General features: G+C 52.6%; 1 protein-coding gene across 2 annotated transcripts; it reads left to right on the top strand.

Annotated features, from left to right (window-relative positions):
- Positions 1–27,938, top strand: fscn1a (fascin actin-bundling protein 1a). Of its 2 annotated transcripts, XM_090197934.1 has the most exons (8): positions 1–588; positions 10,482–10,541; positions 10,679–10,729; positions 11,053–11,458; positions 19,695–19,851; positions 22,666–22,787; positions 24,465–24,632; positions 25,851–27,938. In XM_090197934.1, exons 1-8 carry the CDS (start codon positions 265–267, stop codon positions 26,057–26,059), a joined length of 1,497 nt encoding a protein of 498 aa, XP_090054060.1. In that variant the 5' UTR covers positions 1–264; the 3' UTR covers positions 26,060–27,938. The 2 variants fall into 2 exon arrangements, with proteins under 2 accessions (XP_090054060.1, XP_090054061.1); XM_090197935.1 differs by lacking the exons at positions 1–588; positions 10,482–10,541; positions 10,679–10,729 and adding an exon at positions 10,793–10,819.

Raw genomic sequence — 27,938 nt, 5'->3', positions numbered from 1 at the left:
CACCAATCACTATAAATACTGCAGCTGGGGCGCGGAGCGCATGCTGTGGCCGAGCACAGAGAAACTGCGCGCTCTCATACCGACACTCCGTATTCTCCCTTTTTCCTCCTCCTCCTCTCAGACACTTCCCAAACAAAGAGAAACACGCGAGGCGGAGGAACAGAGTGCATCCGTCGGGAACCACCGAATCCTCGTTGATCAGAAAAACACACACCGATACACTCTGACCCGAACCGGTTGGAACCGAGAGGAGATTGATTGATCATGTGTAGTAACGGAGCAAGTAACGGGACCAGCGATATGCTACAGATCCAGTTTGGTTTGATCAACTGTGGGAATAAATACCTAACCGCTGAAACGTTCGGTTTTAAAATCAACGCGTCGGCCACGAGCTTGAAGAAGAAGCAGATTTGGACTCTGGAGCAGAGCGGGGAAGAGGCTGCCGGTAATGTGTTCTGTCTCAAGTCACATCTGGGTCGGTACATAGCGGTGGATAAAGACGGGAACGTTACCGGGGATAGTGAGAGTTCTGGACCCGAGACCCGGTTCATCATCACGGCTCACGACGATGGGAGATGGTCTCTGCAGGTAGGATGAGGGAGGATGTTTGGGTGTGAGTGAAAGCATGAGAGAGAGACTTGCCTTTGTATTGTCACCCCACGATAGTATCTTCTCACTGGTGGTGTTTAAGAGCCGTTTAAAAAAATGTAACCTCTTATTTAACTAGGTAAGTCAGTTAAAAACAAATTCTTATTTACATTGATGGCGTTCATCGGTTAAAAACCCGAACGACCGCTGGGACAATTGTGCGCCGCCCTATGGGACTCCCAATCACCGCCGTTTTTTATGTGATACAGCCGAAGAATCGAACCAGGCTGTTTGTAGTGACGCCTCAAGCCCTGAAGATGCAGTGCCTTAGACCGCTGCGCCACTCGGGAACCCGTTACCTAACATTAACACGGATCGGTTGCGGTACTGTTTGAGAAACATAAGGAATGTATCTTTCATATCAGCAAGTAATATTGATACAGTAATAAACGGAGCCTGCATTTCTAGAGGCCTTTTTCATTTTTTATTCAACCTTTTATTTAACGAGGCAAGTCAGTTAAGAACAAATTCTTATTTACAATGACGGCCTCCCCCTTGTCAGCTCGGGGATTCAACCTCGCAACCTTTTGGTTACTAGTCCAACGTTCTAACCACTAGGCATCCCCCCCAACCTCTAACCTACCCACCTACCTGCCTCCCCTCTAACCTACCCGCCTCCCCCTCTAACCTACCCGCCTCCCCCTCTAACCTACCCGCCTCCCCCCTCTAACCTACCCGCCTCCCCCCCTCTAACCTACCCGCCTCCCCCCCTCTAACCTACCCGCCTCCCCCCTCTAACCTACCCGCCTCCCCCCTCTAACCTACCCTCCTCCCCCTCTAACGTACCCTCCACCCCCCTTTAACCTACACTCCTCCCCCTCTAACCTACCCGCCTCCCCCTCTAACCTACCCTCCTCCCACCTCTAACCTACCCTCCTCCCACCTCTAACCTACCCTCCTCCCACCTCTAACCTACCCTCCTCCCCCCTCTAACCTACCCTCCTCCCCCCTCTAACCTACCCTCCTCCCCCCTCTAACCTACCCTCCCACCTCTAACCTACCCTCCTCCCACCTCTAACCTACCCTCCTCCCCCCTCTAACCTACCCGCCTCCCCCCTCTAGGCTACCCTCCTCCCCCCTCTAGGCTACCCTCCTCCCCCCTCTAGGCTACACTCCTCCCCCCTCTAACCTACCCGCCTCCCACCTCTAGGCTACCCTCCTCCCACCTCTAGGCTACCCTCCTCCCACCTCTAGGCTACCCTCCTCCCACCTCTAGGCTACCCTCCTCCCACCTCTAGGCTACCCTCCTCCCACCTCTAGGCTACCCTCCTCCCACCTCTAGGCTACCCTCCTCCCACCTCTAGGCTACCCTCCTCCCACCTCTAACCTACCCTCCTCCCACCTCTAACCTACCCTCCTCCCCCCTCTAACCTTCCCACCTCTAACCTACCCTCCTCCCACCTCTAACCTACCCTCCTCCCACCTCTAACCTACCCTCCTCCCACCTCTAGGCTACCCTCCTCCCACCTACCCGCCTCCCCCCTCTAACCTACCCGCCTCCCCCCTCTAACCTACCCTCCTCCCACCTCTAGGCTACCCTCCTCCCACCTCTAGGCTACCCGCCTCCCCCCTCTAACCTACCCGCCTCCCCCCTCTAACCTACCCGCCTCCCACCTCTAGGCTACCCGCCTCCCACCTCTAGGCTACCCGCCTCCCCCCTCTAACCTACCCGCCTCCCCCCTCTAGGCTACCCTCCTCCCACCTCTAACCTACCCTCCTCCCCCTCTAACCTACCCTCCTCCCACCTTATCTACCCGCCTCCCACCTCTAGGCTACCCGCCTCCCACCTCTAGGCTACCCGCCTCCCACCTCTAGGCTACCCGCCTCCCACCTCTAGGCTACCCGCCTCCCACCTCTAGGCTACCCGCCTCCCACCTCTAGGCTACCCGCCTCCCACCTCTAGGCTACCCTCCTCTCACCTCTAGGCTACCCTCCTCCCACCTCTAGGCTACCCTCCTCCCACCTCTAGGCTACCCTCCTCCCACCTCTAACCTACCCGCCTCCCACCTCTAACCTACCCTCCTCCCACCTCTAACCTACCCTCCTCCCACCTCTAGGCTACCCTCCTCCCACCTCTAGGCTACCCACCTCTAGGCTACCCTCCTCCCACCTCTAGGCTACCCACCTCTAGGCTACCCGCCTCCCACCTCTAGGCTACCCGCCTCCCACCTCTAGGCTACCCTCCTCCCACCTCTAGGCTACCCTCCTCCCACCTCTAACCTACCCTCCTCCCACCTCTAACCTACCCGCCTCCCACCTCTAGGCTACCCTCCTCCCACCTCTAGGCTACCCTCCTCCCACCTCTAGGCTACCCTCCTCCCCCCTCTAATCTACCCTCCTCCCCCCTCTAACCTACCCGCCTCCCACCTCTAACCTACCCGCCTCCCACCTCTAACCTACCCTCCTCCCACCTCTAACCTACCCTCCTCCCACCTCTAGGCTACCCTCCTCCCACCTCTAGGCTACCCACCTCCCACCTCTAGGCTACCCACCTCTAGGCTACCCTCCTCCCACCTCTAGGCTACCCACCTCTAACCTACCCGCCTCCCACCTCTAGGCTACCCGCCTCCCACCTCTAGGCTACCCTCCTCCCTCCTCCCACCTCTAACCTACCCTCCTCCCACCTCTAACCTACCCGCCTCCCACCTCTAGGCTACCCTCCTCCCACCTCTAGGCTACCCTCCTCCCACCTCTAGGCTACCCTCCTCCCACCTCTAGGCTACCCTCCTCCCACCTCTAGGCTACCCTCCTCCCACCTCTAGGCTACCCTCCTCCCCCCTCTAACCTACCCGCCTCCCACCTCTAACCTACCCGCCTCCCACCTCTAACCTACCCTCCTCCCACCTCTAACCTACCCTCCTCCCACCTCTAGGCTACCCTCCTCCCACCTCTAGGCTACCCTCCTCCCACCTCTAGGCTACCCACCTCCCACCTCTAGGCTACCCACCTCTAGGCTACCCTCCTCCCACCTCTAGGCTACCCACCTCTAGGCTACCCGCCTCCCACCTCTAGACTACCCGCCTCCCACCTCTAGGCTACCCTCCTCCCACCTCTAACCTACCCTCCTCCCACCTCTAACCTACCCGCCTCCCCCTCTAACCTACCCGCCTCCCCCTCTAACCTACCCTCCTCCCACCTCTAACCTACCCTCCTCCCACCTCTAACCTACCCTCCTCCCACCTCTAACCTACCCTCCTCCCCCTCTAACCTACCCTCCTCCCCCCTCTAACCTACCCTCCCACCTCTAACCTACCCTCCTCCCACCTCTAACCTACCCTCCTCCCACCTCTAACCTACCCGCCTCCCACCTCTAACCTACCCGCCTCCCCCCTCTAGGCTACCCTCCTCCCCCCTCTAGGCTACCCTCCTCCCCCCTCTAGGCTACACTCCTCCCCCCTCTAACCTACCCGCCTCCCACCTCTAGGCTACCCTCCTCCCACCTCTAGGCTACCCTCCTCCCACCTCTAGGCTACCCTCCTCCCACCTCTAGGCTACCCTCCTCCCACCTCTAGGCTACCCTCCTCCCACCTCTAGGCTACCCTCCTCCCACCTCTAGGCTACCCTCCTCCCACCTCTAACCTACCCTCCTCCCACCTCTAACCTACCCTCCTCCCCCCTCTAACCTTCCCACCTCTAACCTACCCTCCTCCCACCTCTAACCTACCCTCCTCCCACCTCTAGGCTACCCTCCTCCCACCTACCCGCCTCCCCCCTCTAACCTACCCGCCTCCCCCCTCTAACCTACCCTCCTCCCACCTCTAGGCTACCCTCCTCCCACCTCTAGGCTACCCGCCTCCCCCCTCTAACCTACCCGCCTCCCACCTCTAACCTACCCGCCTCCCACCTCTAGGCTACCCGCCTCCCACCTCTAGGCTACCCGCCTCCCCCCTCTAACCTACCCGCCTCCCCCCTCTAGGCTACCCTCCTCCCACCTCTAACCTACCCTCCTCCCCCTCTAACCTACCCTCCTCCCACCTTATCTACCCGCCTCCCACCTCTAGGCTACCCGCCTCCCACCTCTAGGCTACCCGCCTCCCACCTCTAGGCTACCCGCCTCCCACCTCTAGGCTACCCGCCTCCCACCTCTAGGCTACCCGCCTCCCACCTCTAGGCTACCCTCCTCTCACCTCTAGGCTACCCTCCTCCCACCTCTAGGCTACCCTCCTCCCACCTCTAGGCTACCCGCCTCCCACCTCTAGGCTACCCTCCTCCCACCTCTAGGCTACCCTCCTCCCACCTCTAGGCTACCCACCTCTAGGCTACCCGCCTCCCACCTCTAGGCTACCCTCCTCCCACCTCTAACCTACCCTCCTCCCACCTCTAACCTACCCGCCTCCCACCTCTAGGCTACCCTCCTCCCACCTCTAGGCTACCCTCCTCCCACCTCTAGGCTACCCTCCTCCCCCCTCTAACCTACCCACCTCCCACCTCTAACCTACCCGCCTCCCACCTCTAACCTACCCTCCTCCCACCTCTAACCTACCCTCCTCCCACCTCTAGGCTACCCTCCTCCCACCTCTAGGCTACCCACCTCCCACCTCTAGGCTACCCACCTCTAGGCTACACTCCTCCCACCTCTAGGCTACCCACCTCTAGGCTACCCGCCTCCCACCTCTAGGCTACCCGCCTCCCACCTCTAGACTACCCGCCTCCCACCTCTAGACTACCCGCCTCCCACCTCTAGGCTACCCTCCTCCCACCTCTAACCTACCCTCCTCCCACCTCTAACCTACCCGCCTCCCACCTCTAGGCTACCCGCCTCCCACCTCTAGGCTACCCTCCTCCCACCTCTAGGCTACCCTCCTCCGACCTCTAGGCTACCCTCCTCCCACCTCTAGGCTACCCTCCTCCCACCTCTAGGCTACCCTCCTCCCACCTCTAACCTCCCCTCCTCCCCCCTCTAACCTACCCACCTCTAACCTACCCTCCTCCCCCTCTAACCTACCTGCCTGTTTAATCAGCTTCTTGATATGCCACACCTGTCAAGTAGATGGATTATCTGGGCAAAGGAGAAATGCTCACTAACAGGGATGTTACACATTTGAGAAAAACATCTTGAGAGGAATAAGCTTTTTTTGTGTGTATAGAAAATGTTGATCTTTTTTATTTCAGCTCATGAAACCATGAAACCAAAAGGTTTGCCTTTTTATATTGTTTCCTCTCACGACCTCTTCGAGCCAGAATGCTGAATAACATGCTACTTTGTCTGTTTGTCCGTGTGGTTGGTCCTTTTGCAGGTAGGAATGTGAGACAAAATATCCACAGATTAGTGTCATCAAACTACCCTTTCAGTACGCCGGGTCTGGATATCGTTTGTATTTCAGTTGATTTTTATTTTAATTTGTTCAATTCTGATGCAATTCGCACGTGACAAACACTTCCACGACGCGTCAGAGCCTTAACCGAATGGCAAACACTTCCACGACCTGTCAGAGCCTTAACCAAACACTTCCACGACGTGTCAGAGCCTTAACCGAATGGCAAACACTTCCACGACTTGTCAGAGCCTTAACCGAATGGCAAACACTTCCACGATGCGTCAGAGCCTTAACCGAATGGCAAACACTTCCACGATGCGTCAGAGCCTTAACCGAATGGCAAACACTTCCACGATGCGTCAGAGCCTTAACCGAATGGCAAACACTTCCACGACCTGTCAGAGCCTTAACCGAATGGAAAACACTTCCACGACCTGTCAGAGCCTTAACCAAACACTTCCACGACCTGTCAGCCTTAACCGAATGGCAAACACTTCCACGACGTGTCAGAGCCTTAACCGAATGGCAAACACTTCCACGACCTGTCAGAGCCTTAACCGAATGGAAAACACTTCCACGACCTGTCAGAGCCTTAACCAAACACTTCCACGAACTCTCAGCCTTAACCGAATGGAAAACACTTCAGTTGATTGTGAGGAAATGTGCTTCATTGAAAGACATTTGATTTATTCGTTTACATGTTGTGGGTCACATGCGATGTGTCAACAGATTGAAAAAAGAAGCGACAGAATCTTGTAGAGACTACAGAGACTTCTCCAGACTGGTAACCATGGAGTAACCATGGTAACATTCTCTTTAGGCAACCAACACCTGTGTGTGAGCTAACTGGGGAGGAAGTGTAGTTTGTTAACTGGAGACACACAGCTTGTTAACCTGCTACAGTCAGAGACACACAGCTTGTTGGTCTGTTAACCTGCTACAGTCAGAGACACACAGCTTGTTGAACTGCTACAGTCAGAGACACAGCTTGTTAAACTGCTACAGTCAGAGACACAGCTTGTTAAACTGCTACAGTCAGAGACACAGCTTGTTAAACTGCTACAGTCAGAGACACAGCTTGTTGAACTGCTACAGTCAGAGACACAGCTTGTTGAACTGCTACAGTCAGAGACACAGCTTGTTGAACTGCTACAATCAGAGACAGCTTGTTGAACTGCTACAGTCAGAGACACAGCTTGTTGAACTGCTACAGTCAGACACACAGCTTGTTGAACTGCTACAGTCAGAGACACACAGCTTGTTGAACTGCTACAGTCAGACACACAGCTTGTTGATCTGCTACAGTCAGAGAGACACAGCTTGTTGGTCTGTTAACCTGCTACAGTCAGACACACAGCTTGTTGAACTGCTAGTCAGACACACAGCTTGTTGAACTGCTACAGTCAGACACACAGCTTGTTGAACTGCTACAGTCAGACACACAGCTTGTTGAACTGCTACAGTCAGACACACAGCTTGTTGAACTGCTACAGTCAGACACACAGCTTGTTGAACTGCTACAGTCAGACACACAGCTTGTTAATTAACCTGCTACAGTCACACACACAGCTTGTTGAACTGCTACAGTCAGACACAGCTTGTTGAACTGCTACAGCCAGAGACACAGCTTGTTGAACTGCTACAGCCAGAGACACACAGCTTGTTGGTCTGCTACATTCAGACACACAGCTTGTTGGTCTGCTACAGTCAGACACACAGCTTGTTGAACTGCTACAGTCAGACACACAGCTTGTTGAACTGCTACAGTCAGACACACAGCTTGTTAACCTGCTACAGTCAGACACACAGCTTGTTGGTCTGCTACAGTCAGACACACAGCTTGTTGAACTGCTACAGTCAGACACACAGCTTGTTGAACTGCTACAGTCAGACACACAGCTTGTTAACCTGCTACAGTCAGACACACAGCTTGTTGAACTGCTACAGTCAGACACAGCTTGTTGAACTGCTACAGTCAGACACAGCTTGTTGAACTGCTACAGTCAGACACAGCTTGTTAACCTGCTACAGTCAGACACACAGCTTGTTGAACTGCTACAGTCAGACACACAGCTTGTTAATTAACCTGCTACAGTCACACACACAGCTTGTTGAACTGCTACAGTCAGAGACACAGCTTGTTGAACTGCTACAGTCAGAGACACAGCTTGTTGAACTGCTACAGTCAGAGACACAGCTTGTTGAACTGCTACAGTCAGAGACACAGCTTGTTGAACTGCTACAGTCAGAGACACAGCTTGTTGAACTGCTACAGCCAGAGACTCGCAGCTTGTTGAACTGCTACAGTCAGAGACACACAGCTTGTTGAACTGCTACAGTCAGACACACAGCTTGTTGAACTGCTACAGTCAGAGACACACAGCTTGTTAACCTGCTACAGTCTCAGGTAGTCCTGGGGCATGGTCCTAGGGCTCAGGTCCTCCGAGAGAGAGAAAGAGAGAAGGAGAGAATTAGAGAACGCACACTTAGATTCACACAGGACACCGAATAGGACCCTAGCCCCCCGACACATAAACTACTGCAGCATAAATACTGGAGGCTGAGACAGGAGGGGTCAGGAGACACTGTGGCCCACTCCGAGGACACCCCCGGACAGGGCCAAACAGGAAGGATATAACCCCACCCACTTTGCCAAAGCACAGCCCCCACACCACTAGAGGGATATCTTCAACCACCAACATACCATCCTGAGACAAGGCTGAGTATAGCCCACAAAGACCTCCGCCACGGCACAACTTAAGGGGGGGGGGGCGCCAACCCAGACAGGATGACCACATCAGTGACTCAACCCACTCAGGTGACGCACCCCCTCCTGTAGCAGCTTGTTGAACTGCTACAGTCGGACACACACAGCTTGTTGAACTGCTACAGTCGGAGACACACAGCTTGTTGAACTGCTACAGTCGGAGACACACAGCTTGTTGAACTGCTACAGTCGGAGACACACAGCTTGTTGAACTGCTACAGTCGGAGACACACAGCTTGTTGAACTGCTACAGTCGGAGACACACAGCTTGTTGAACTGCTACAGTCGGAGACACACAGCTTGTTGAACTGCTACAGTCGGAGACACACAGCTTGTTGAACTGCTACAGTCGGAGACACACAGCTTGTTGAACTGCTACAGTCGGAGACACACAGCTTGTTGAACTGCTACAGTCGGAGACACACAGCTTGTTGAACTGCTACAGTCGGAGACACACAGCTTGTTGAACTGCTACAGTCGGAGACACACAGCTTGTTGAACTGCTACAGTCGGAGACACACAGCTTGTTGAACTGCTACAGTCGGAGACACACAGCTTGTTGAACTGCTACAGTCGGAGACACACAGCTTGTTGAACTGCTACAGTCGGAGACACACAGCTTGTTGAACTGCTACAGTCGGAGACACACAGCTTGTTGAACTGCTACAGTCGGAGACACACAGCTTGTTGAACTGCTACAGTCGGAGACACACAGCTTGTTGAACTGCTACAGTCGGAGACACACAGCTTGTTGAACTGCTACAGTCGGAGACACACAGCTTGTTGAACTGCTACAGTCGGAGACACACAGCTTGTTGAACTGCTACAGTCGGAGACACACAGCTTGTTGAACTGCTACAGTCGGAGACACACAGCTTGTTGAACTGCTACAGTCGGAGACACACAGCTTGTTGAACTGCTACAGTCAGACACACAGCTTGTTGAACTGCTACAGTCAGAGACACACAGCTTGTTAACCTGCTACAGTCAGAGACACACAGCTTGTTGAACTGCTACAGTCAGAGACACACAGCTTGTTGGTCTTTCTCGCTGAGATGAAAGATACGGGGCATATCAGCGTGTCTTTCGGAAACCGGTTAGAAAGCGATGCGTATTGATTTTGCTGAACGTTTAAACAGCGTCAGAATTAAATGTTGGCGACTAACAGCTGAACGGGCGACAGGGATTTAGTGTGTTTGGGTTGTAGGCTAAGGTGTGAGTGGAGGGTATTGTTTGTCAGGAGGGTTGTAGGCTAAGGTGTGTGTGTGTGGAGGGTATCGTCTGTCAGGAGGGTTGTAGGCTAAGGTGTGTGTGGAGGGTATTGTTTGTCAGGAGGGTTGTAGGCTAAGGTGTGTGTGGAGGGTATCGTCTGTCAGGAGGGTTGTAGGCTAAGGTGTGTGTGGAGGGTATTGTTTGTCAGGAGGGTTGTAGGCCAAGGTGTGTGTGGAGGGTATCGTCTGTCAGGAGGGTTGTAGGCTAAGGTGTGTGTGGAGGGTATTGTTTGTCAGGAGGGTTGTAGGCTAAGGTGTGTGTGGAGGGTATTGTTTGTCAGGAGGGTTGTAGGCTAAGGTGTGTGTGGAGGGTATTGTTTGTCAGGAGGGTTGTAGGCTAAGGTGTGTGTGGAGGGTATCGTCTGTCAGGAGGGTTGTAGGCTAAGGTGTGAGTGTGTGTGTGTGGAGGGTATTGTTTGTCAGGAGGGTTGTAGGCTAAGGTGTGTGTGTGGAGGGTATTGTTTGTCAAGAGGGTTGTAGGCTAAGGTGTGTGTGTGTGTGTGTGTGTGATGTATATTCTACTGTGTTTCTCTGCAGTCAGAGGTCCATGGCAGATACCTGGGAGGCACAGAGGACAGGATCAGCTGCTTTGCCCAGGTAGGTGGGTTTTAAACTCCATGATGAGCTGATGAATATTCATAAACTGATGAATATTCATAAACGGTCTTTCTCTAGATGTTAAATAACATTCGTAACGTGTGTGTGTGGACTGTAATGTTTGGTCTCTCTCGCAGACTGCATCAGTGGCTGAAAAATGGAGTGTTCACATTGCCATGCATCCTCAGGTAATACACCTACACACCCCCCCCCCCCCCTAACACCTGACCTCTAACCTCTCCTCTAAATGGAGCATTCACATTGCCATGCATCCTCAGGTAATACACATACACCCCCCCCCCCCCTAACACCTGACCTCTAACCTCTCTAAATGGAGCATTCACATAGCCATGCATCCTTAGGTAATACATCTACACCCCCCCCCCCCCTAACACCTGACCTCTAACCTCTCCTCTAAATGGAGCATTCACATTGCCATTAATCCTCAGGTAACACACCTACACCCCCCCCCCCCCCCCCCAACACCTGACCTCTAACCTCTTCCCTCCAGGTGAACATCTTCAGCGTGACCAGGAAGCGTTATGCCCACCTGTCCTCCAAGGTGGATGAGGTCTCTATCGACCGCGACGTCCCGTGGGGGGTGGACTCCCTGATCACCCTGGTGTTCAGAGACCAACGCTACCACCTGCAGACGTCTGATAACCGCTTCCTGAAGAACGACGGCAGCCTGGAGGCCGCGCCGGACAAGACCACCGGATACACGCTGGAGTTCCGCTCCGGCAAGGTGGCGTTCAGGGATTGTTCCGGGCGCTACCTGGCGCCGTCGGGCCCGAGCGGGACCATGAAGAGCGGGAAGACTAGCCGCGTGGGGAAGGATGAGATGTTCTCTCTGGAGCAGAGTCACCCTCAGGTGGTTCTCACCGCCAGCAACGAGAGGAATGTCTCCACCAGGCAAGGTAGGACCAACACAACCTTACTAGAACCTAACCAGGCAAGGTAGGACCAACACAACCTTACTAGAACCTTACCAGGCAAGGTAGGACCAACACAACCTTCTAGAACCTAACCAGGCAAGGTAGGACCAACACAACCTTCTAGAACAGTACTAGAACCTAACCAGGCAAGGTAGGATCAACACAACCTTCTAGAACAGGACTAGAACCTAACCAGGCAAGGTAGGACCAACACAGCCTTCTAGAACAGGACTAGAACCTAACCAGGCAAGGTAGGACCAACACAACCTTCTAGAACAGGACTTGAACCTAACCAGGCAAGGTAGGACCAACACAACCTACTAGAACCTAACCAGGCAGGGTAGGACCAACACAACCTTCTAGATCCTAACCAGGCAAGGTAGGACCAACACAACCTTCTAGAACAGGACTAGAACCTAACCAGGCAAGGTAGGCTCAACACAACCTTCTAGAACAGGACTAGAACCTAACCAGGCAAGGTAGGACCAACACAACCTTCTAGAACAGGACTTGAACCTAACCAGGCAAGGTAGGACCAACACAACCTACTAGAACCTAACCAGGCAGGGTAGGACCAACACAACCTTCTAGATCCTAACCAGGCAAGGTAGGACCAACACAACCTTCTAGAACCTAACCAGGCAGGGTAGGACCAACACAACCTTCTAGATCCTAACCAGGCAAGGTAGGACCAACACAACCTTCTAGAACAGGACTAGAACCTAACCAGGCAAGGTAGGCTCAACACAACCTTCTAGAACAGGACTAGAACCTAACCAGGCAAGGTAGGACCAACACAACCTTCTAGAACAGGACTAGAACCTAACCAGGCAAGGTAGGACCAACACAACCTTCTAGATCCTAACCAGGCAAGGTAGGACCAGACCAACACAACCTTCTAGAACAGGACTAGAACCTAACCAGGCAAGGTAGGCTCAACACAACCTTCTAGAACAGGACTAGAACCTAACCAGGCAAGGTAGGACCAACACAACCTTCTAGAACAGGACTATAACCTAACCAGGCAAGGTAGGACCAACACAACCTTCTAAATCCTAACCAGGCAAGGTAGGACCAACACAACCTTCTAGAACAGGACTAAATGGAGGGAGAGATGGGGAGGAGGGAGAGCGTGAGAGAGGAGGAGAGGCTCCATTTTGTGTCTAGCTGACAAACCGCTCTGACACCCTGCCTGCCTGTCGTGTGTGTTATTCCGTAGCTATTCTGCCCCAGTGATCCTTGCAGTAGTTTGCTGATGATGCTTCCCACACACTCACTCTCAACACACACACTGTCTTTGGGCTGGGCTGGGGGGAGGGGCCGGGGTGGGGGGGGGATGCTGCAGATTCCTCTCGTGTGTAGCAGCTGCAGTGCTGGTATTTGTCTGGATTCATGCCGAGGGAGGGACTGCAACACACTGGACTCTGTCTGGTCGTGACTCTGTGTTGTGTGTGTGTGTGTGATCCAGAGATGGAACCTGGACGCTGTCTGGTCGTGACTCCATCTCGTGTGTGTGTGTGTGTGTGTGTGTGTGAGAGATCCAGAGATGGAACCTGGACGCTGTCTGGTCGTCTTCATGGATCCAAGTCAGGAAGTTGTTTTAGGAGCCCATGTTGTCTACCTCACAGTCAGGAAGATGTTTTAGGAGCCCATGTTGTCTCCCTCACAGTCAGGAAGATGTTTTAGGAGCCCATGTTGTCTCCCTCACAGTCATGAAGTTGTTTTAGGAGCCCATGTTGTCTACCTCACAGTCATGAAGTTGTTTTAGGAGCCCATGTTGTCTACCTCAGTCAGGAAGTTGTATTTTTATGTGTTTATGTGTTTTTCACATCCACTATATATACAGAGCATGTCTGATGCTTTAAGGACACGGTTTGATTTAAATAATTAAGACACACAGACACACATGACTAGAGGGAGTCTAACTACAGTTCATTTGATTTGTCATAAAAATACAAAACAAACGTGTGACTGTTTGACTAGCGCTCCGTCTCGCTCCGTCTCGCTCTGTCATCAGGCCACGGTACTGGGTGATAGCTGGTTAGTGACAGTGACTAAGTTCAGAGCAGGGTACTGAGTGGAGGTCGGCTATTTAACAGTCTGATGGCCTTGAGATAGAAGCTGTTTTTCAGTCTCTCGGTCCCAGCTTTGATGCACCTGTCACGGAAGTTAGAGTAACAATGATCCAAGGTCTTTCCACCCCTGGTTGCGCAATCGATATGCTGATAAAATTTAGGGAGTCTTGTTTTCAGATTAGCTTTGTTAAATGCGGTCTCTCCTTCACTGCAGCCGAGGTGAGTAAGACATTTAAACGTGTTAACCCTCGCAAGGCTGCAGGCCCAGACGGCATCCCCAGCCGCGCCCTCAGAACATGCGCAGACCAGCTGGCCGGTGTGTTTACGGACATATTCAATCAATCCCTATACCAGTCTGCTGTTCCCACATGCTTCAAGAGGGCCACCATTGTTCCTGTTCCCAAGAAAGCTAAGGTAACTGAGCTAAACGACTACCGCCCCGTAGCACTCACTTCCGTCATCATGAAGTGCTTCGAGAGACTAGTCAAGGACCATATCACCTCCACCCTACCTGACACCCTAGACCCACTCCAATTTGCTTACCGCCCAAATAGGTCCACAGACGATGCAATCTCAACCACACTGCACACTGCCCTAACCCATCTGGACAAGAGGAATACCTATGTGAGAATGCTGTTCATCGACTACAGCTCGGCATTCAACACCATAGTACCCTCCAAGCTCGTCATCAAGCTCGAGACCCTGGGTCTCGACCCCGCCCTGTGCAACTGGGTACTGGACTTCCTGACGGGCCGCCCCCAGGTGGTGAGGGTAGGCAACAACATCTCCTCCCCGCTGATCCTCAACACTGGGGCCCCACAAGGGTGCGTTCTGAGCCCTCTCCTGTACTCCCTGTTCACCCACGACTGCGTGGCCACGCACGCCTCCAACTCAATCATCAAGTTTGCGGACGACACAACAGTGGTAGGCTTGATTACCAACAACGACGAGACGGCCTACAGGGAGGAGGTGAGGGCCCTCGGAGTGTGGTGTCAGGAAAATAACCTCACACTCAACGTCAACAAAACTAAGGAGATGATTGTGGACTTCAGGAAACAGCAGAGGGAACACCCCCCTATCCACATCGATGGAACAGTAGTGGAGAGGGTAGCAAGTTTTAAGTTCCTCGGCATACACATCACAGACAAACTGAATTGGTCCACTCACACAGACAGCATTGTGAAGAAGGCGCAGCAGCGCCTCTTCAACCTCAGGAGGCTGAAGAAATTTGGCTTGTCACCAAAAGCACTCACAAACTTCTACAGATGCACAATCGAGAGCATCCTGTCGGGCTGTATCACCGCCTGGTACGGCAACTGCTCCGCCCTCAACCGTAAGGCTCTCCAGAGGGTAGTGAGGTCTGCACAACGCATCACCAGGGGCAAACTACCTGCCCTCCAGGACACCTACACCACCCGATGTCACAGGAAGGCCATAAAGATCATCAAGGACATCAACCACCCAAGCCACTGCCTGTTCACCCCGCTATCATCTAGAAGGCGAGGTCAATGGTGCATCTGGTAAAGTTTGTTATGGTCTTTGGTGCCAAGCCGAATTTCTTCAGCCTCCACCTTCTTCACCACACTGTCTGTGTAGGTGAACCGTTTCAGTTTGTCCGTGATATGTACGCTGAGGAACTTGAAGTTTTCCACCTTCTCCACTGCTGTCGATGTGGATAGGGGGTGCTCCTTCTGCCTTCTGCTGTTTCCTGAAGTCCACTGTCTCCGCCGTTGTTGGTGATCAAGCCTACCGTTGTTGTCGTCTGCAAACTTGATGATTGAGTTGGAGGCGTGGGTGAACAGGGAGTACAGGAGGGGGCTCAGAACGCACCCTTGTGGGGCCCCAGTGTTGAGGATCAGCAAAGTGGAGATGTTGTTTCCTACCTTCACCACCTGGGGGGCGGCATGTCAGGAAGTCCAGGACCCAGTTGCACAGGGAGGGGTTGAGACCCAGGGCCTCCAGCTTAATGATGAGTTTGGAGGGTACTATGGTGTTGAATGCTGAACTGTAGTCGATGAACAGCATTCTGGCATAGGTTTTCCTGTTGTCCAGATGGGGGAAAGGGCAGTTTGACGATTGCACCAGCTCTCTCGTCTGGTCTCTCTGTCCTGTGTGAGTCTCCTGATTTACAGCGGGGCAGGGTTCTGGCTAGGGAGTGGGCTGGTGCTGCCTGTCTGTCTCGGTCTGGCTGTGGCTGGCGCTAGCTGCTGTAAGAGTGTGTGTGTGGAACAGACTGATCTGTGTGTGTGGAACAGACTGATCAGGACCAACACAATCAGACATTCTCTCTCTCTCGTTGTCATGATATTATTTATATATATTTTTTAAAACTTTATTTAACTTGGCAAGTCGGTTAAGAACAAATTCTTATTAACAATGACGGGCCTAAAGACCTGTAGGGACGGGGCCTGGGATTAAAAATATAGGACGACACCCACATCACGGCTGGAGGCCCCGTCGGTAGGGTAGACCCCTGGGCTGGAAGCCCCGTCGGTAGGGTAGACCCCTGGGCCGGAGACCCCGTCGGTGGGGTGGACCCCTGGGCCGGGGAGGCCCCGTCGGTGGGGCAGTAGATCATTCTATAAATGCTCTTTGTCATACCATCTTTGTGATTGTGACTTTAGTTACCAGGAATAAACTCTACCCTTCCTTCCTTGGGAAGTCCTCATTATAAATGTTGTCGTTCTAGTTCTCTCTTGCGGTTCTGAAAATTCCCAGATGCAAATGGTATTCATCAGAAGAGAACCTTTCACTAGATGTAAAGTCTCTAGTGGATGTAAAGTAGCTCCTATGAAAAGTAGCTGGTGTGTTTTATCCCTGTGGAACATTCCAAAGAATAGTATTTCCCTTCCTGTCTTCCAACCCTCTCTAAAACCCCCTCAGATCTGTCCTGCCACAATAGACAACCAACCCTCTCTAAAAACCCCTCAGATCTGTCCTGTCTACCCTGTTACAATAGACAACCAACCCCCTCTAAAACCCCCTCAGATCTGTCCTGCCACAATAGACAACCAACCCCCTCTAAAACCCCCTCAGATCTGTCCTGTCTACCCTGTTACAATAGACAACCAACCCCCTCTAAAACCCCCTCAGATCTGGGTTAAACCCTCCCCATCCCGTGTGTGTGTGTGTGTCCGTCCTGGAGGGTAACGAGTCCCTCAACGGGAGAGATGTTCTGAAACGTAACATGGAAGTTTCAACATGTCTTCATCGTCCCTGGTGTCTCTCTGTAAACATTAAACATCTCTGCCGCCGCTCTGCCGCTCGGACGGGGCTCTCTGCCGCTCGGACGGGGCTCTCTGCCGCTCGGACGGGGCTCTCTGCCGCTCGGACGGGGCTCTCTGCCGCTCGGACGGGGCTCTCTGCCGCTCGGACGGGGCTCTCTGCCGCTCGGACGGGGCTCTCTGCCGCTCGGACGGGGCTCTGTTTCTGTCTTTCATTCCTCTGGCTGTGTCCTCCTAACTGCTTTATCACCCATAATTCCATGGGGGATTAAACCCTGGAGCTGTGGCAGGGGTCTGGCTGTAGCCTGGCAGCTGTGTGTTTAGATGTGTGTATGCACAGCTGTAGGACCTACTCTAATCCTAACTCTCTGTTGCTGATCCTGACCAGACAGTATGTGACTGGCGGGCTGTAGTGTGGCAGGCTGTAGTGTGGCAGGCTGTAGTGTGACGCTGCTTGTGACGGGCTGTAGTGTGACGCTGCTTGTGGCGGGCTGTAGCGTGGCGGGCTGTAGCGTGGCGGGCTGTGGCGTGGCGGGCTGTAGTGTGACGCTGCTCTTTGCATGACAGACTGACTAGGTGATTACAGGTGAAAGCTATGATCCATTGATGTCACTTGGTTAAATCCACTTCAACCAGTGTAGATGAAGGGGAGGAGACATGTAGATGAAGGGGAGGAGACATGTAGATGAAGGGGAGGAGACATGTAGATGAAGGGGAGGAGACATGTAGATGAAGGGGAGGAGACATGTAGATGAAGGGGAGGAGACATGTAGATGAAGGGGAGGAGACATGTAGATGAAGGGGAGGAGACATGTAGACGAAGGGGAGGAGACATGTAGATGAAGGGGAGGAGACATGTAGATGAAGGGGAGGAGACATGTAGATGAAGGGGAGGAGACATGTAGATGAAGGGGAGGAGACATGTAGATGAAGGGGAGGAGACATGTAGATGAAGGGGAGGAGACATGTAGATGAAGGGGAGGAGACATGTAGATGAAGGGGAGGAGACATGTAGATGAAGGGGAGGAGACATGTAGATGAAGGGGAGGAGACATGTAGATGAAGGGGAGGAGACATGTAGATGAAGGGGAGGAGACGGGTTAAAGAAGAATGTTTAAGCCTCGAGACAATTGACATGGATTGTGTGTGTGTTTAGGTGTGTGTCTGCCATTCAGAGGGTGAATGGGCCAGACAAAAGGTTTGTGTATTTGAACGGGGGATGGTAGTAGGTGTCAGGCGCACTGGTTGGTGTCAAGAACTACGAAGCTCCTGGGGTTTTTCACGCTCAAGTTTCCAGTGTGAATCAAGAATGATCCACCACTCAAAGGACATCCAGACAGAACGTGGTGTGGGGCGCGTCGGAGTCGACGTGTGGGGAGGCGTCGGAGTCGACGTGTGGGGAGGCGTCGGAGTCGACGTGTGGGAGGCGTCGGAGTCGACGTGTGGGAGGCGTCGGAGTCGACGTGTGGGAGGCGTCGGAGTCGACGTGTGGGAGGCGTCGGAGTCGACGTGTGGGAGGCGTCGGAGTCGACGTGTGGGGAGGCGTCGGAGTCGACGTGTGGGGAGGCGTCGGAGTCGACGTGTGGGGCGGCGTCGGAGTCGACGTGTGGGGCGGCGTCGGAGTCGACGTGTGGGGCGGCGTCGGAGTCGACGTGTGGGGCGGCGTCGGAGTCGACGTGTGGGGCGGCGTCGGAGTCGCCGTGTGGGGAGGCGTCGGAGTCGCCGTGTGGGGAGGCGTCGGAGTCGCCGTGTGGGGAGGCGTCGGAGTCGCCGTGTGGGGAGGCGTCGGAGTCGACGTGTGGGGAGGCGTCGGAGTCGACGTGTGGGGAGGCGTCGGAGTCGACGTGTGGGGAGGCGTCGGAGTCGACGTGTGGGGGCGCGTCGGAGTCGACGTGTGGGGGCGCGTCGGAGTCGACGTGTGGGGGCGCGTCGGAGTCGACGTGTGGGGGCGCGTCGGAGTCGACGTGTGGGGCGCGTCGGAGTCGACGTGTGGGGAGGCGTCGGAGTCGACGTGGGGGGCGCGTCGGAGTCGACGTGTGGGAGGCGTCGGAGTCGACGTGGGAGGCGTCGGAGTCGACGTGTGGGGAGGCGTCGGAGTCGACGTGTGGGGAGGCGTCGGAGTCGACGTGTGGGGCCGCGTCGGAGTCGACGTGTGGGGCCGCGTCGGAGTCGACGTGTGGGGAGGCGTCGGAGTCGACGTGTGGGGAGGCGTCGGAGTCGACGTGTGGGGCCGCGTCGGAGTCGACGTGTGGGGAGGCGTCGGAGTCGACGTGTGGGGAGGCGTCGGAGTCGGCGTGTGGGGCGCGTCGGAGTCGGCGTGTGGGGCTGCGTCGGAGTCGACGTGTGGGGCGCGACGGAGTCGACGTGTGGGAGGCGTCGGAGTCGACGTGTGGGAGGAGTCGGAGTCGACGTGTGGGAGGCGTCGGAGTCGACGTGTGGGGAGGCGTCGGAGTCGACGTGTGGGAGGAGTCGGAGTCGACGTGTGGGAGGAGTCGGAGTCGACGTGTGGGGAGGCGTCGGAGTCGACGTGTGGGGCTGCGTCGGAGTCGACGTGTGGGGCTGCGTCGGAGTCGACGTGTGGGGAGGCGTCGGAGTCGACGTGTGGGGAGGCGTCGGAGTCGACGTGTGGGAGGCGTCGGAGTCGACGTGTGGGGAGGCGTCGGAGTCGACGTGTGGGGAGGCGTCGGAGTCGACGTGTGGGGAGGCGTCGGAGTCGACGTGTGGGGAGGCGTCGGAGTCGACGTGTGGGGAGGCGTCATGCCCCGACTAATTAGGGCAGTTCTGAGGGCCAAAGGGGGCTGCAACTCAATATCAGGGAGGTGTTTTTAATGTTTTGTTCAAATCTGTAGTGCGTTTCTTTCTGCTCGTTCCTGACCCTCTGTCAGTCTCTAACCCTGCTCTCCTCTTTTCCCCGCCCAGGCATGGACCTGTCAGCCAATCAGGACGAGGAGGGAGACCAGGAAGTGTTCCAGGTGGAGATGAGTCGTGAGAACAGGAAGTGTGCCTTCCGGACCGCCGCCGGGAAGTACTGGACCCTCACCTCTTCTGGAGGACTACAGTGTACCGCCTCTACTAAGTAATAACACACACACACACACACACACACACACACACACACACACACACACACACCTCTTCTGGAGGATTACAGTGTACCGCCTCTACTAAGTAATAACACACACACACACACACACCTCTTCTGGAGGACTACAGTGTACCGCCTCCACTAAGTAATAACACACACACACACACACACACACACACCTCTTCTGGAGGACTACAGTGTACCGCCTCTACTAAGTAATAACACACACACACACACACACACACACACACACACCTCTTCTGGAGGATTACAGTGTACCGCCTCCACTAAGTAATAACACACACACACACACACACACACACCTCTTCTGGAGGACTACAGTGTACCGCCTCTACTAAGTAATAACACACACACACACACACACACACACACACCTTCTGGAGGACTACAGTGTACCGCCTCCACTAAGTAATAACACACACACACACACACACCTCTTCTGGAGGACTACAGTGTACCGCCTCTACTAAGTAATAACACACACACACACACCTCTTCTGGAGGATTACAGTGTACCGCCTCCACTAAGTAATAACACACACACACACCTCTTCTGGAGGACTACAGTGTACCGCCTCCACTAAGTAATAACACACACACACACACCTCTTCTGGAGGACTACAGTGTACCGCCTCCACTAAGTAATAACACACACACACACACACACACACCTTCTGGAGGACTACAGTGTACCGCCTCCACTAAGTAATAACACACACACACACACACACACACACCTCTTCTGGAGGACTACAGTGTACCGCCTCTACTAAGTAATAACACACACACACACACACACAGACCCCCTCAACTCTTCTGGAGGATTACAGTTTTACCCTAACCTTAACCCTAACCTGTAGTTTAACCCTAACCTGTAGTTTTACCCTAACCCCTAACCTGTAGTTTTACCCTAACCCCTAACCTGTAGTTTTACCTTAACCCTAACCTGTAGTTTTACCCTAACCCCTAACCCGTAGTTTTACCCTAACCCCTAACCTGTAGTTTTACCCTAACCCCTAACCTGTAGTTTTACCTTAACCCTAACCTGTAGTTTTACCCTAACCCCTAACCCGTAGTTTTACCCTAACCCCTAACCCGTAGTTTTACCCTAACCCCTAACCCGTAGTTTTACCCTAACCCCTAACCCGTAGTTTTACCCTAACCCGTAGTTTTACCCTAACCCGTAGTTTTACCCTAACCCGTAGTTTTACCCTAACCCGTAGTTTTACCCTAACCCGTAGTTTTACCCTAACCCCTAACCTGTAGTTTTACCCTAAACCCTAACCCGTAGTTTTACCCTAACTCCTAACCCGTAGTTTTACCCTAACCCCTAACCCGTAGTTTTACCCTAACCCCTAACCCGTAGTTTTACCCTAACCCCTAACCCGTAGTTTTACCCTAACCCCTAACCCGTAGTTTTACCCTAACCCCTAACCCGTAGTTTTACCCTAACCCGTAGTTTTACCCTAACCCCTAACCTGTAGTTTTACCCTAACCCCTAACCTGTAGTTTTACCCTAACCCCTAACCCGTAGTTTTACCCTAACCCCTAACCCGTAGTTTTACCCTAACCTAAACCCTAACCCGTAGTTTTACCCTAACCCGTAGTTTTACCCTAACCCGTAGTTTTACCCTAACCGTAGTTTTACCCTAACCCGTAGTTTTACCCTAACCCGTAGTTTTACCCTAACCCCTAACCTGTAGTTTTACCCTAAACCCTAACCCGTAGTTTTACCCTAACCCCTAACCCGTAGTTTTACCCTAACCCCTAACCCGTAGTTTTACCCTAACCCCTAACCCGTAGTTTTACCCTAACCCATAGTTTTACCCTAACCCGTAGTTTTACCCTAACCCGTAGTTTTACCCTAACCCCTAACCCGTAGTTTTACCCTAACCCCTAACCCGTAGTTTTACCCTAACCCCTAACCCGTAGTTTTACCCTAACCTAACCCCTAACCCGTAGTTTTACCCTAACCCCTAACCTGTAGTTTTACCCTAACCCCTAACCCGTAGTTTTACCCTAACCTGTAGTTTTACCCTAACCCCTAACCTGTAGTTTTACCCTAACCCGAAAACATAACCTCAACCGTAACTCCTAAACCTTATCGTAAATCTAACATTAATTCTACCCTCAACCGTAACATTAATTCCAACCCTAAAACCCCCTTAGAATTTGCGTTTTGACCTTGTGGGGACTAACAAAATGTCCCCAGTTAGTCAGATTTTTGTTTGTTTACTGTTCTTCAGGTCCCCACAAGTATAGTTAAGTATGTATGTGCACACACACACACACACACACCACCTCTATATGAATGCTGAGTGGCAGTGATTGTGTTGCTGATCGGACTGTGATCCCAGCAGACTTCCTCAGGTTATGCATCGTGTTTTAAAGGTTTTGACTGCTGCTGTCAAGTTTCTCGAGTGCTCTGTCGCCCACAGGGGGGGTTGTGGGTCGTGAAGTGAATATTGTGTTTTGGCAGAGTGCTCGGTTGTACACCACACACACACACACACACACACACACAAACACAAGCATGATTGAAGCCACCTGAGTTACGGTAGCTAGCAAAGAAAGGTGCCATTTCTGTAAATAAAATGTTATACTGCAGCTATCGACTGTTAGCCGTCGGCTAGCTGCGGCGTGTCGGCTGTTAGCCGTCGGCTAGCTGCGGCGTGTCGTCAGCTTCATTGCTCCATGAAGGGGTGGCGCCAGTAATAAATGTTATTACAATGTTCTATCCTGTTGAGAATTATATTTGTGTGTGTGTGTGTGTGTGTGTGTAGGACTGCCAACTGTTACTTTGACATGGAGTACTGTGGTAAGAAGCTGACTCTCCGTGCCGCCAACGGGAAATACGTTGCAGCCAAGAAGAACGGCCAGCTAGCCGCTACCGTCGATGTTGCCGGTCAGTGTGAAAACAGCTCTGCCTTTGGGTAGTAAAGAGCAACCCAACAGGGTGTTCAGTATGCAGATGACTTGGTTCAAGGGTCATACCAACTGCTAGTCTCTCCCTGTTGTAGATGACTTGGTTCACGGGTCATACCAACTCCTAGTCTCTCCCTGTTCCAGATGACTTGGTTCACGGGTCATACCAACTCCTAGTCTCTCCCTGTTCCAGATGACTTGGTTCACGGGTCATACCAACTCCTAGTCTCTCCCTGTTCCAGATGACTTGGTTCAAGGGTCATACCAACTCCTAGTCTCTCCCTGTTCCAGATTACTTGGTTCAAGGGTCATACCAACTCCTAGTCTCTCCCTGTTCCAGATGACTTGGTTCAAGGGTCATACCAACTGCTAGTCTCTCCCTGTTCCAGATGACTTGGTTCAAGGGTCATACCAACTGCTAGTCTCTCCCTGTTCCAGATGACTTGGTTCAAGGGTCATACCAACTGCTAGTCTCTCCCTGTTCCAGATGACTTGGTTCACGGGTCATACCAACTGCTAGTCTCTCCCTGTTCCAGATGACTTGGTTCAAGGGTCATACCAACTCCTAGTCTCTCCCTGTTCCATATGCAGATGACTTGGTTCAAGGGTCATACCAACTGCTAGTCTCTCCCTGTTCCAGATTACTTGGTTCACGGGTCATACCAACTCCTAGTCTCTCCCTGTTCCAGATGACTTGGTTCACGGGTCATACCAACTCCTAGTCTCTCCCTGTTCCAGATGACTTGGTCAGTCCCTCCCTGTTCCAGATGACTTGGTTCACGGGTCATACCAACTGCTAGTCTCTCCCTGTTCCAGATGACTTGGTTCACGGGTCATACCAACTGCTAGTCTCTCCCTGTTCCAGATGACTTGGTTCACGGGTCATACCAACTGCTAGTCTCTCCCTGTTCCAGATGACTTGGTTCACGGGTCATACCAACTGCTAGTCTCTCCCTGTTCCAGATGACTTGGTTCACGGGTCATACCAACTGCTAGTCTCTCCCTGTTCCAGATGACTTGGTTAGTCCCTCCCTGTTCCAGATGACTTGGTTCAAGGGTCATACCAACTCCTAGTCTCTCCCTGTTCCAGATGACTTGGTTCACGGGTCATACCAACTCCTAGTCTCTCCCTGTTCATACATGTGGCTTCTGTGCCGTGGTGCACAATAGGACTGGTTTCATTACAACTCTTTTCTTTGAATTGGTCCTTTCTGGAAGGTTCTCTTGCCCTTTACAACAGCCTCCCAAATAGAAAACACTAATTTGTACATCCGTGTTTAGCAAGACCATTCCATATAAGGTGTTGAAGAGGGCAGAAGCAGAGTGTCCCCAGCGGGCTAGGGGAGTGTCCCCAGCGGGCTAGGGGAGTGTCCCCAGCGGGCTAGGGGAGTGTCCCCAGCGGGCTAGGGGAGTGTCCCCAGCGGGCTAGGGGAGTGTCCCCAGCGGGCTAGGGGAGTGTCCCCAGCGGGCTAGGGGAGTGTCCCCAGCGGGCTAGGGGAGTGTCCCCAGCGGGCTAGGGGTTTTGGAGTGTCCCCAGGCTAGGAGGGTGTCCGACAATACCCCAGGAGAGGAGGGTATAACCTTTTGACTTTCATTTTTTTATAAGGCTTTCTTTGGTCTTTGACGACATGGGTAATATGGGTGTTTGTCCCTCCAGGTGAGTCGGAGGAGTTCCTGATGAAGCTGATTAACCGTCCAATCATCGTCCTCCGTGGGGAACACGGTTTCATCGGGTGTCGTAAGGTCACAGGAACCCTGGACTCCAACCGTTCCTCGTACGACTACTTTACCCTGACCTTCAGAGAGGGGACGTACAGTTTACAGGGTTAGTACACACACACACACACTACTTTACCCTGACCTTCAGAGAGGGGACGTACAGTTTACAGGGTTAGTGTACACACACACACACACACACACACACACACAGACTACTTTACCCTGACCTTCAGAGAGGGGACGTACAGTTTGCAGGGTTAGTACACACACACACTACTTTACCCTGACCTTCAGAGAGGGGACGTACAGTTTGCAGGGTTAGTACACACACACACTACTTTACCCTGACCTTCAGAGAGGGGACGTACAGTTTGCAGGGTTAGTACACACACACACTACTTTACCCTGACCTTCAGAGAGGGGAGGGGACGTACAGTTTGCAGGGTTAGTACACACACACACTACTTTACCCTGACCTTCAGAGAGGGGGCCTACAGGTTCAGTACAGACATACATGGACACACACAGGCTTTGCCTGAGACCTGAAGATTGCCATTGGCTTCCCAAACTAATGTCTGTAGGATTTAGCTGGGCGGACTAACAGACAAAATAATGGGATTGTATGTTTGGACGAGCAGTTAGCCTGCCCTTTCAGATGAACTAGAGGAGCCTCCTCATGACAACGAGCAGTTAGCCTGCCCTTTCCAGGGGACGGTGTAGAGTCTGACAGCTCCGATGAACTAGAGGAGCCTCCTCATGACAACAAGCAGATTAAGACTAGTCCTGGATTATAAATCATGTTTCCAGGACACAGATTAAGGCTAGTCCTGGATTATAAATCATGTTTCCAGGACACAGATTAAGGCTAGTCCTGGGTTATAAATCATGTTTCCAGGACACAGATCAAGGCTAGTCCTGGGTTATAAATCATGTTTCCAGGACACAGATTAAGGCTAGTCCTGGATTATAAATCATGTTTCCAGGACACAGATTAAGGCTAGTCCTGGATTATAAATCATGTTTCCAGGACACAGATTAAGGCTAGTCCTGGATTATAAATCATGTTTCCAGGACACAGATTAAGGCTAGTCCTGGATTATAAATCATGTTTCCAGGACACAGATTAAGACTCGTCCTGGGTTATAAAACACCTCCACTGAACATGCTTTTTAATCCCATTCTCTTCCTACTTATAGACTATTCATAATCTGTTTCCAGGAAACCACCTGCTGAAATTTAGAATGTTTATTTGACAAAATTTGTATTTTGGACATATCATCATGGTTGAACCTGTTGTAAACGGCCCCCCCCCCCCCCCCCTCAGACTCGACGGGGAAGTTCTGGATGGTGGGCAGCGAGGCGTCGGTGGTGAGCAGCAGTGACAACCCCGTCGACTTCCTGTTAGAGTTCTGCGATTACAACAAGGTCGCTATCCGCTCCGTCGCCGACGGGAAGTATCTCCACGGCGACCACGCCGGCGTCTTGAAGGCCAACGCCGACGACCTGGAGACCGCCACGCTCTGGGAGTACTGACCCCCTTCCCGAGACCCCGTTACTACGACAACGAAGCAGCAGCATCCCATAACTCCTCCCTCTATCCCTCCATCCTTCTCTCAACTCTGTCCTAACCCCTCCCAGACCAGGGCTGTGTTCAGTGGGGTGAAATGTTCACGATATCGTAGATGGGGGGGGGGGGGGGGGGGAATGTAGGACCTAGAGCTGACCCCATTATCTGTTTTCACTTGATAATGAATCCCGTCTCATCTAATCTACATCATACGTTTCTATGTGACATTCCACCGCTCTGAACAGGACCTTTTTTATGTGTGAACTGGACAAAGGAGGGAGAGAAAGAGAGCTGGGGGAGGTTATGTCCTAATGTAAAGGCTTTCTACACCTCCTTTTCTCTCTCTGCCTTTCCCTCTTTTCTCTCTCTGCCTTTCCCTCTTTTCTCTCTCTGCCTTTCCCTCTTTTCTCTCTCTGCCTTTCCCTCTTTTCTCTCTGCCTTTCCCTCTTTTCTCTCTGCCTTTCCCTCTTTTCTCTCTCTGCCTTTCCCTCTTTTCTCTCTCTGCCTTTCCCTCTTTTCTCTCTCTGCCTTTCCCTCTTTTCTCTCTCTGCCTTTCCCCCCCTCTTTCCTCTCTCTGCCTTTCTCCCTCGCTCTGCCTTTCCCTCTCACAGTTCCATTCTGCAGTACCCACCTGTATTTGTTGCCAAAGTTAGTGGGGCTGTGCACTATTCCCCCCCCCCCCCGTCCAATAGCAACGTGGCTCGATGTCACTCAGTCCTAGATGTATGATTGGCCCACTCTCAAACAGCTGACCACCCCCCCACAGAGCAGAGCTTTGTTAACCCCCCTCTCAACTGAACTCTCTCTATATCTATTTCTCTATTTGTATCCAGGTGTCTGTCCCTGTGATCTCTGTATTCAACAACACATGGTGGTCAGACAGTATTTATCATGTAGGACCTGATTTTTGGCCAGGATTCAATCCCACAATGCAATGTTCACGGTAAACGCTGCATGTGTCGGTTTATTCTGAAATTACCTTCTTATTTTAAATGTCTAACAGCAGTGATGGTTTTGAATCGTAAATAGAACCGGGTTCTGTCTGGAACCGGGTTCTGTCTGGAACCGGGTTCTGTCTGGAACCAGAGGCTGCTCTCTGAGCGTTGTGTAAAAACTGGAATGGATTCTCACGGTGTTCTGGAATGGGTTTAGTCCCTCATCTCATTAATATTGTATCACAGGAAATGTTCCAATGTAACCTAGAGGAAATTATGTCATCCTCTAGCTGTGAGCTCATTGGTGGAGATTTTGATCTCCCAGACAGGAAATAACCTGTTTTATGTTGTTTTCGTGAAGGAAGTGTGTGTGTGTGTCCCTACAGCTGTCCAGAGCTCTGATCTGGTGGGACGTTAACCTCTGACTGGAATAATTTCTTGAATTTTCTCTCTAAGGCACAGCCATTATCATGGAGAATGATCTGTTGGTATTGATACAAACACCGTCTCTCACATGACTTCCTGGTCTCACACTCCTCCTCACAACTGGAATCTGGTGCTTAATCTCATAATTCTCATGTAAATGTGACCCACTGTGATCTAGCCAGCGGTCAACGATGTGGTGTAGTGGATGGATGGATGGAAAGGTGTGTGTGTGTGTGTGTGTGACTGTTGGTTCACACAGGTGAGAGGTTAGACCGCCATTGTAGTTCTGATAATGCCTGTGTCTGACTCAGTGTTTCTGGGTAATTTACTAAATGTAACTATATACAAATATTCCAAACCTTTTTTTACTTTGAGAAACTGGAACTTTCCTTTTCTGTTTGATTTTTTTTGGTGATTAATCTGTTGTGCCATTGGTTCACCTGGATGCCAACAACCAATTAAAAAACGGGGATTTTGAACACTA

Source organism: Oncorhynchus mykiss, chromosome 13 (genome assembly GCF_057628025.1).
Source record: "Oncorhynchus mykiss isolate SJ-2025 chromosome 13, ASM5762802v1, whole genome shotgun sequence".
NCBI classification, from domain to species: Eukaryota; Metazoa; Chordata; class Actinopteri; order Salmoniformes; family Salmonidae; genus Oncorhynchus; species Oncorhynchus mykiss.
This window is presented reverse-complemented; position numbering and strand designations above follow the sequence as displayed.

Coding starts and splice junctions, on each gene's coding strand:
- fscn1a (XM_090197934.1), top strand. CDS start 265: ATGTGTAGTAACGGAGCAAGTAACGGGACCAGCGATATGCTACAGATC. Junction 11,459..19,694: donor GAATGTCTCCACCAGGCAAG/GTAGGACCAACA, acceptor TTCCCCGCCCAG/GCATGGACCTGTCAGCCAAT. Junction 19,852..22,665: donor CAGTGTACCGCCTCTACTAA/GTAATAACACAC, acceptor GTGTGTGTGTAG/GACTGCCAACTGTTACTTTG.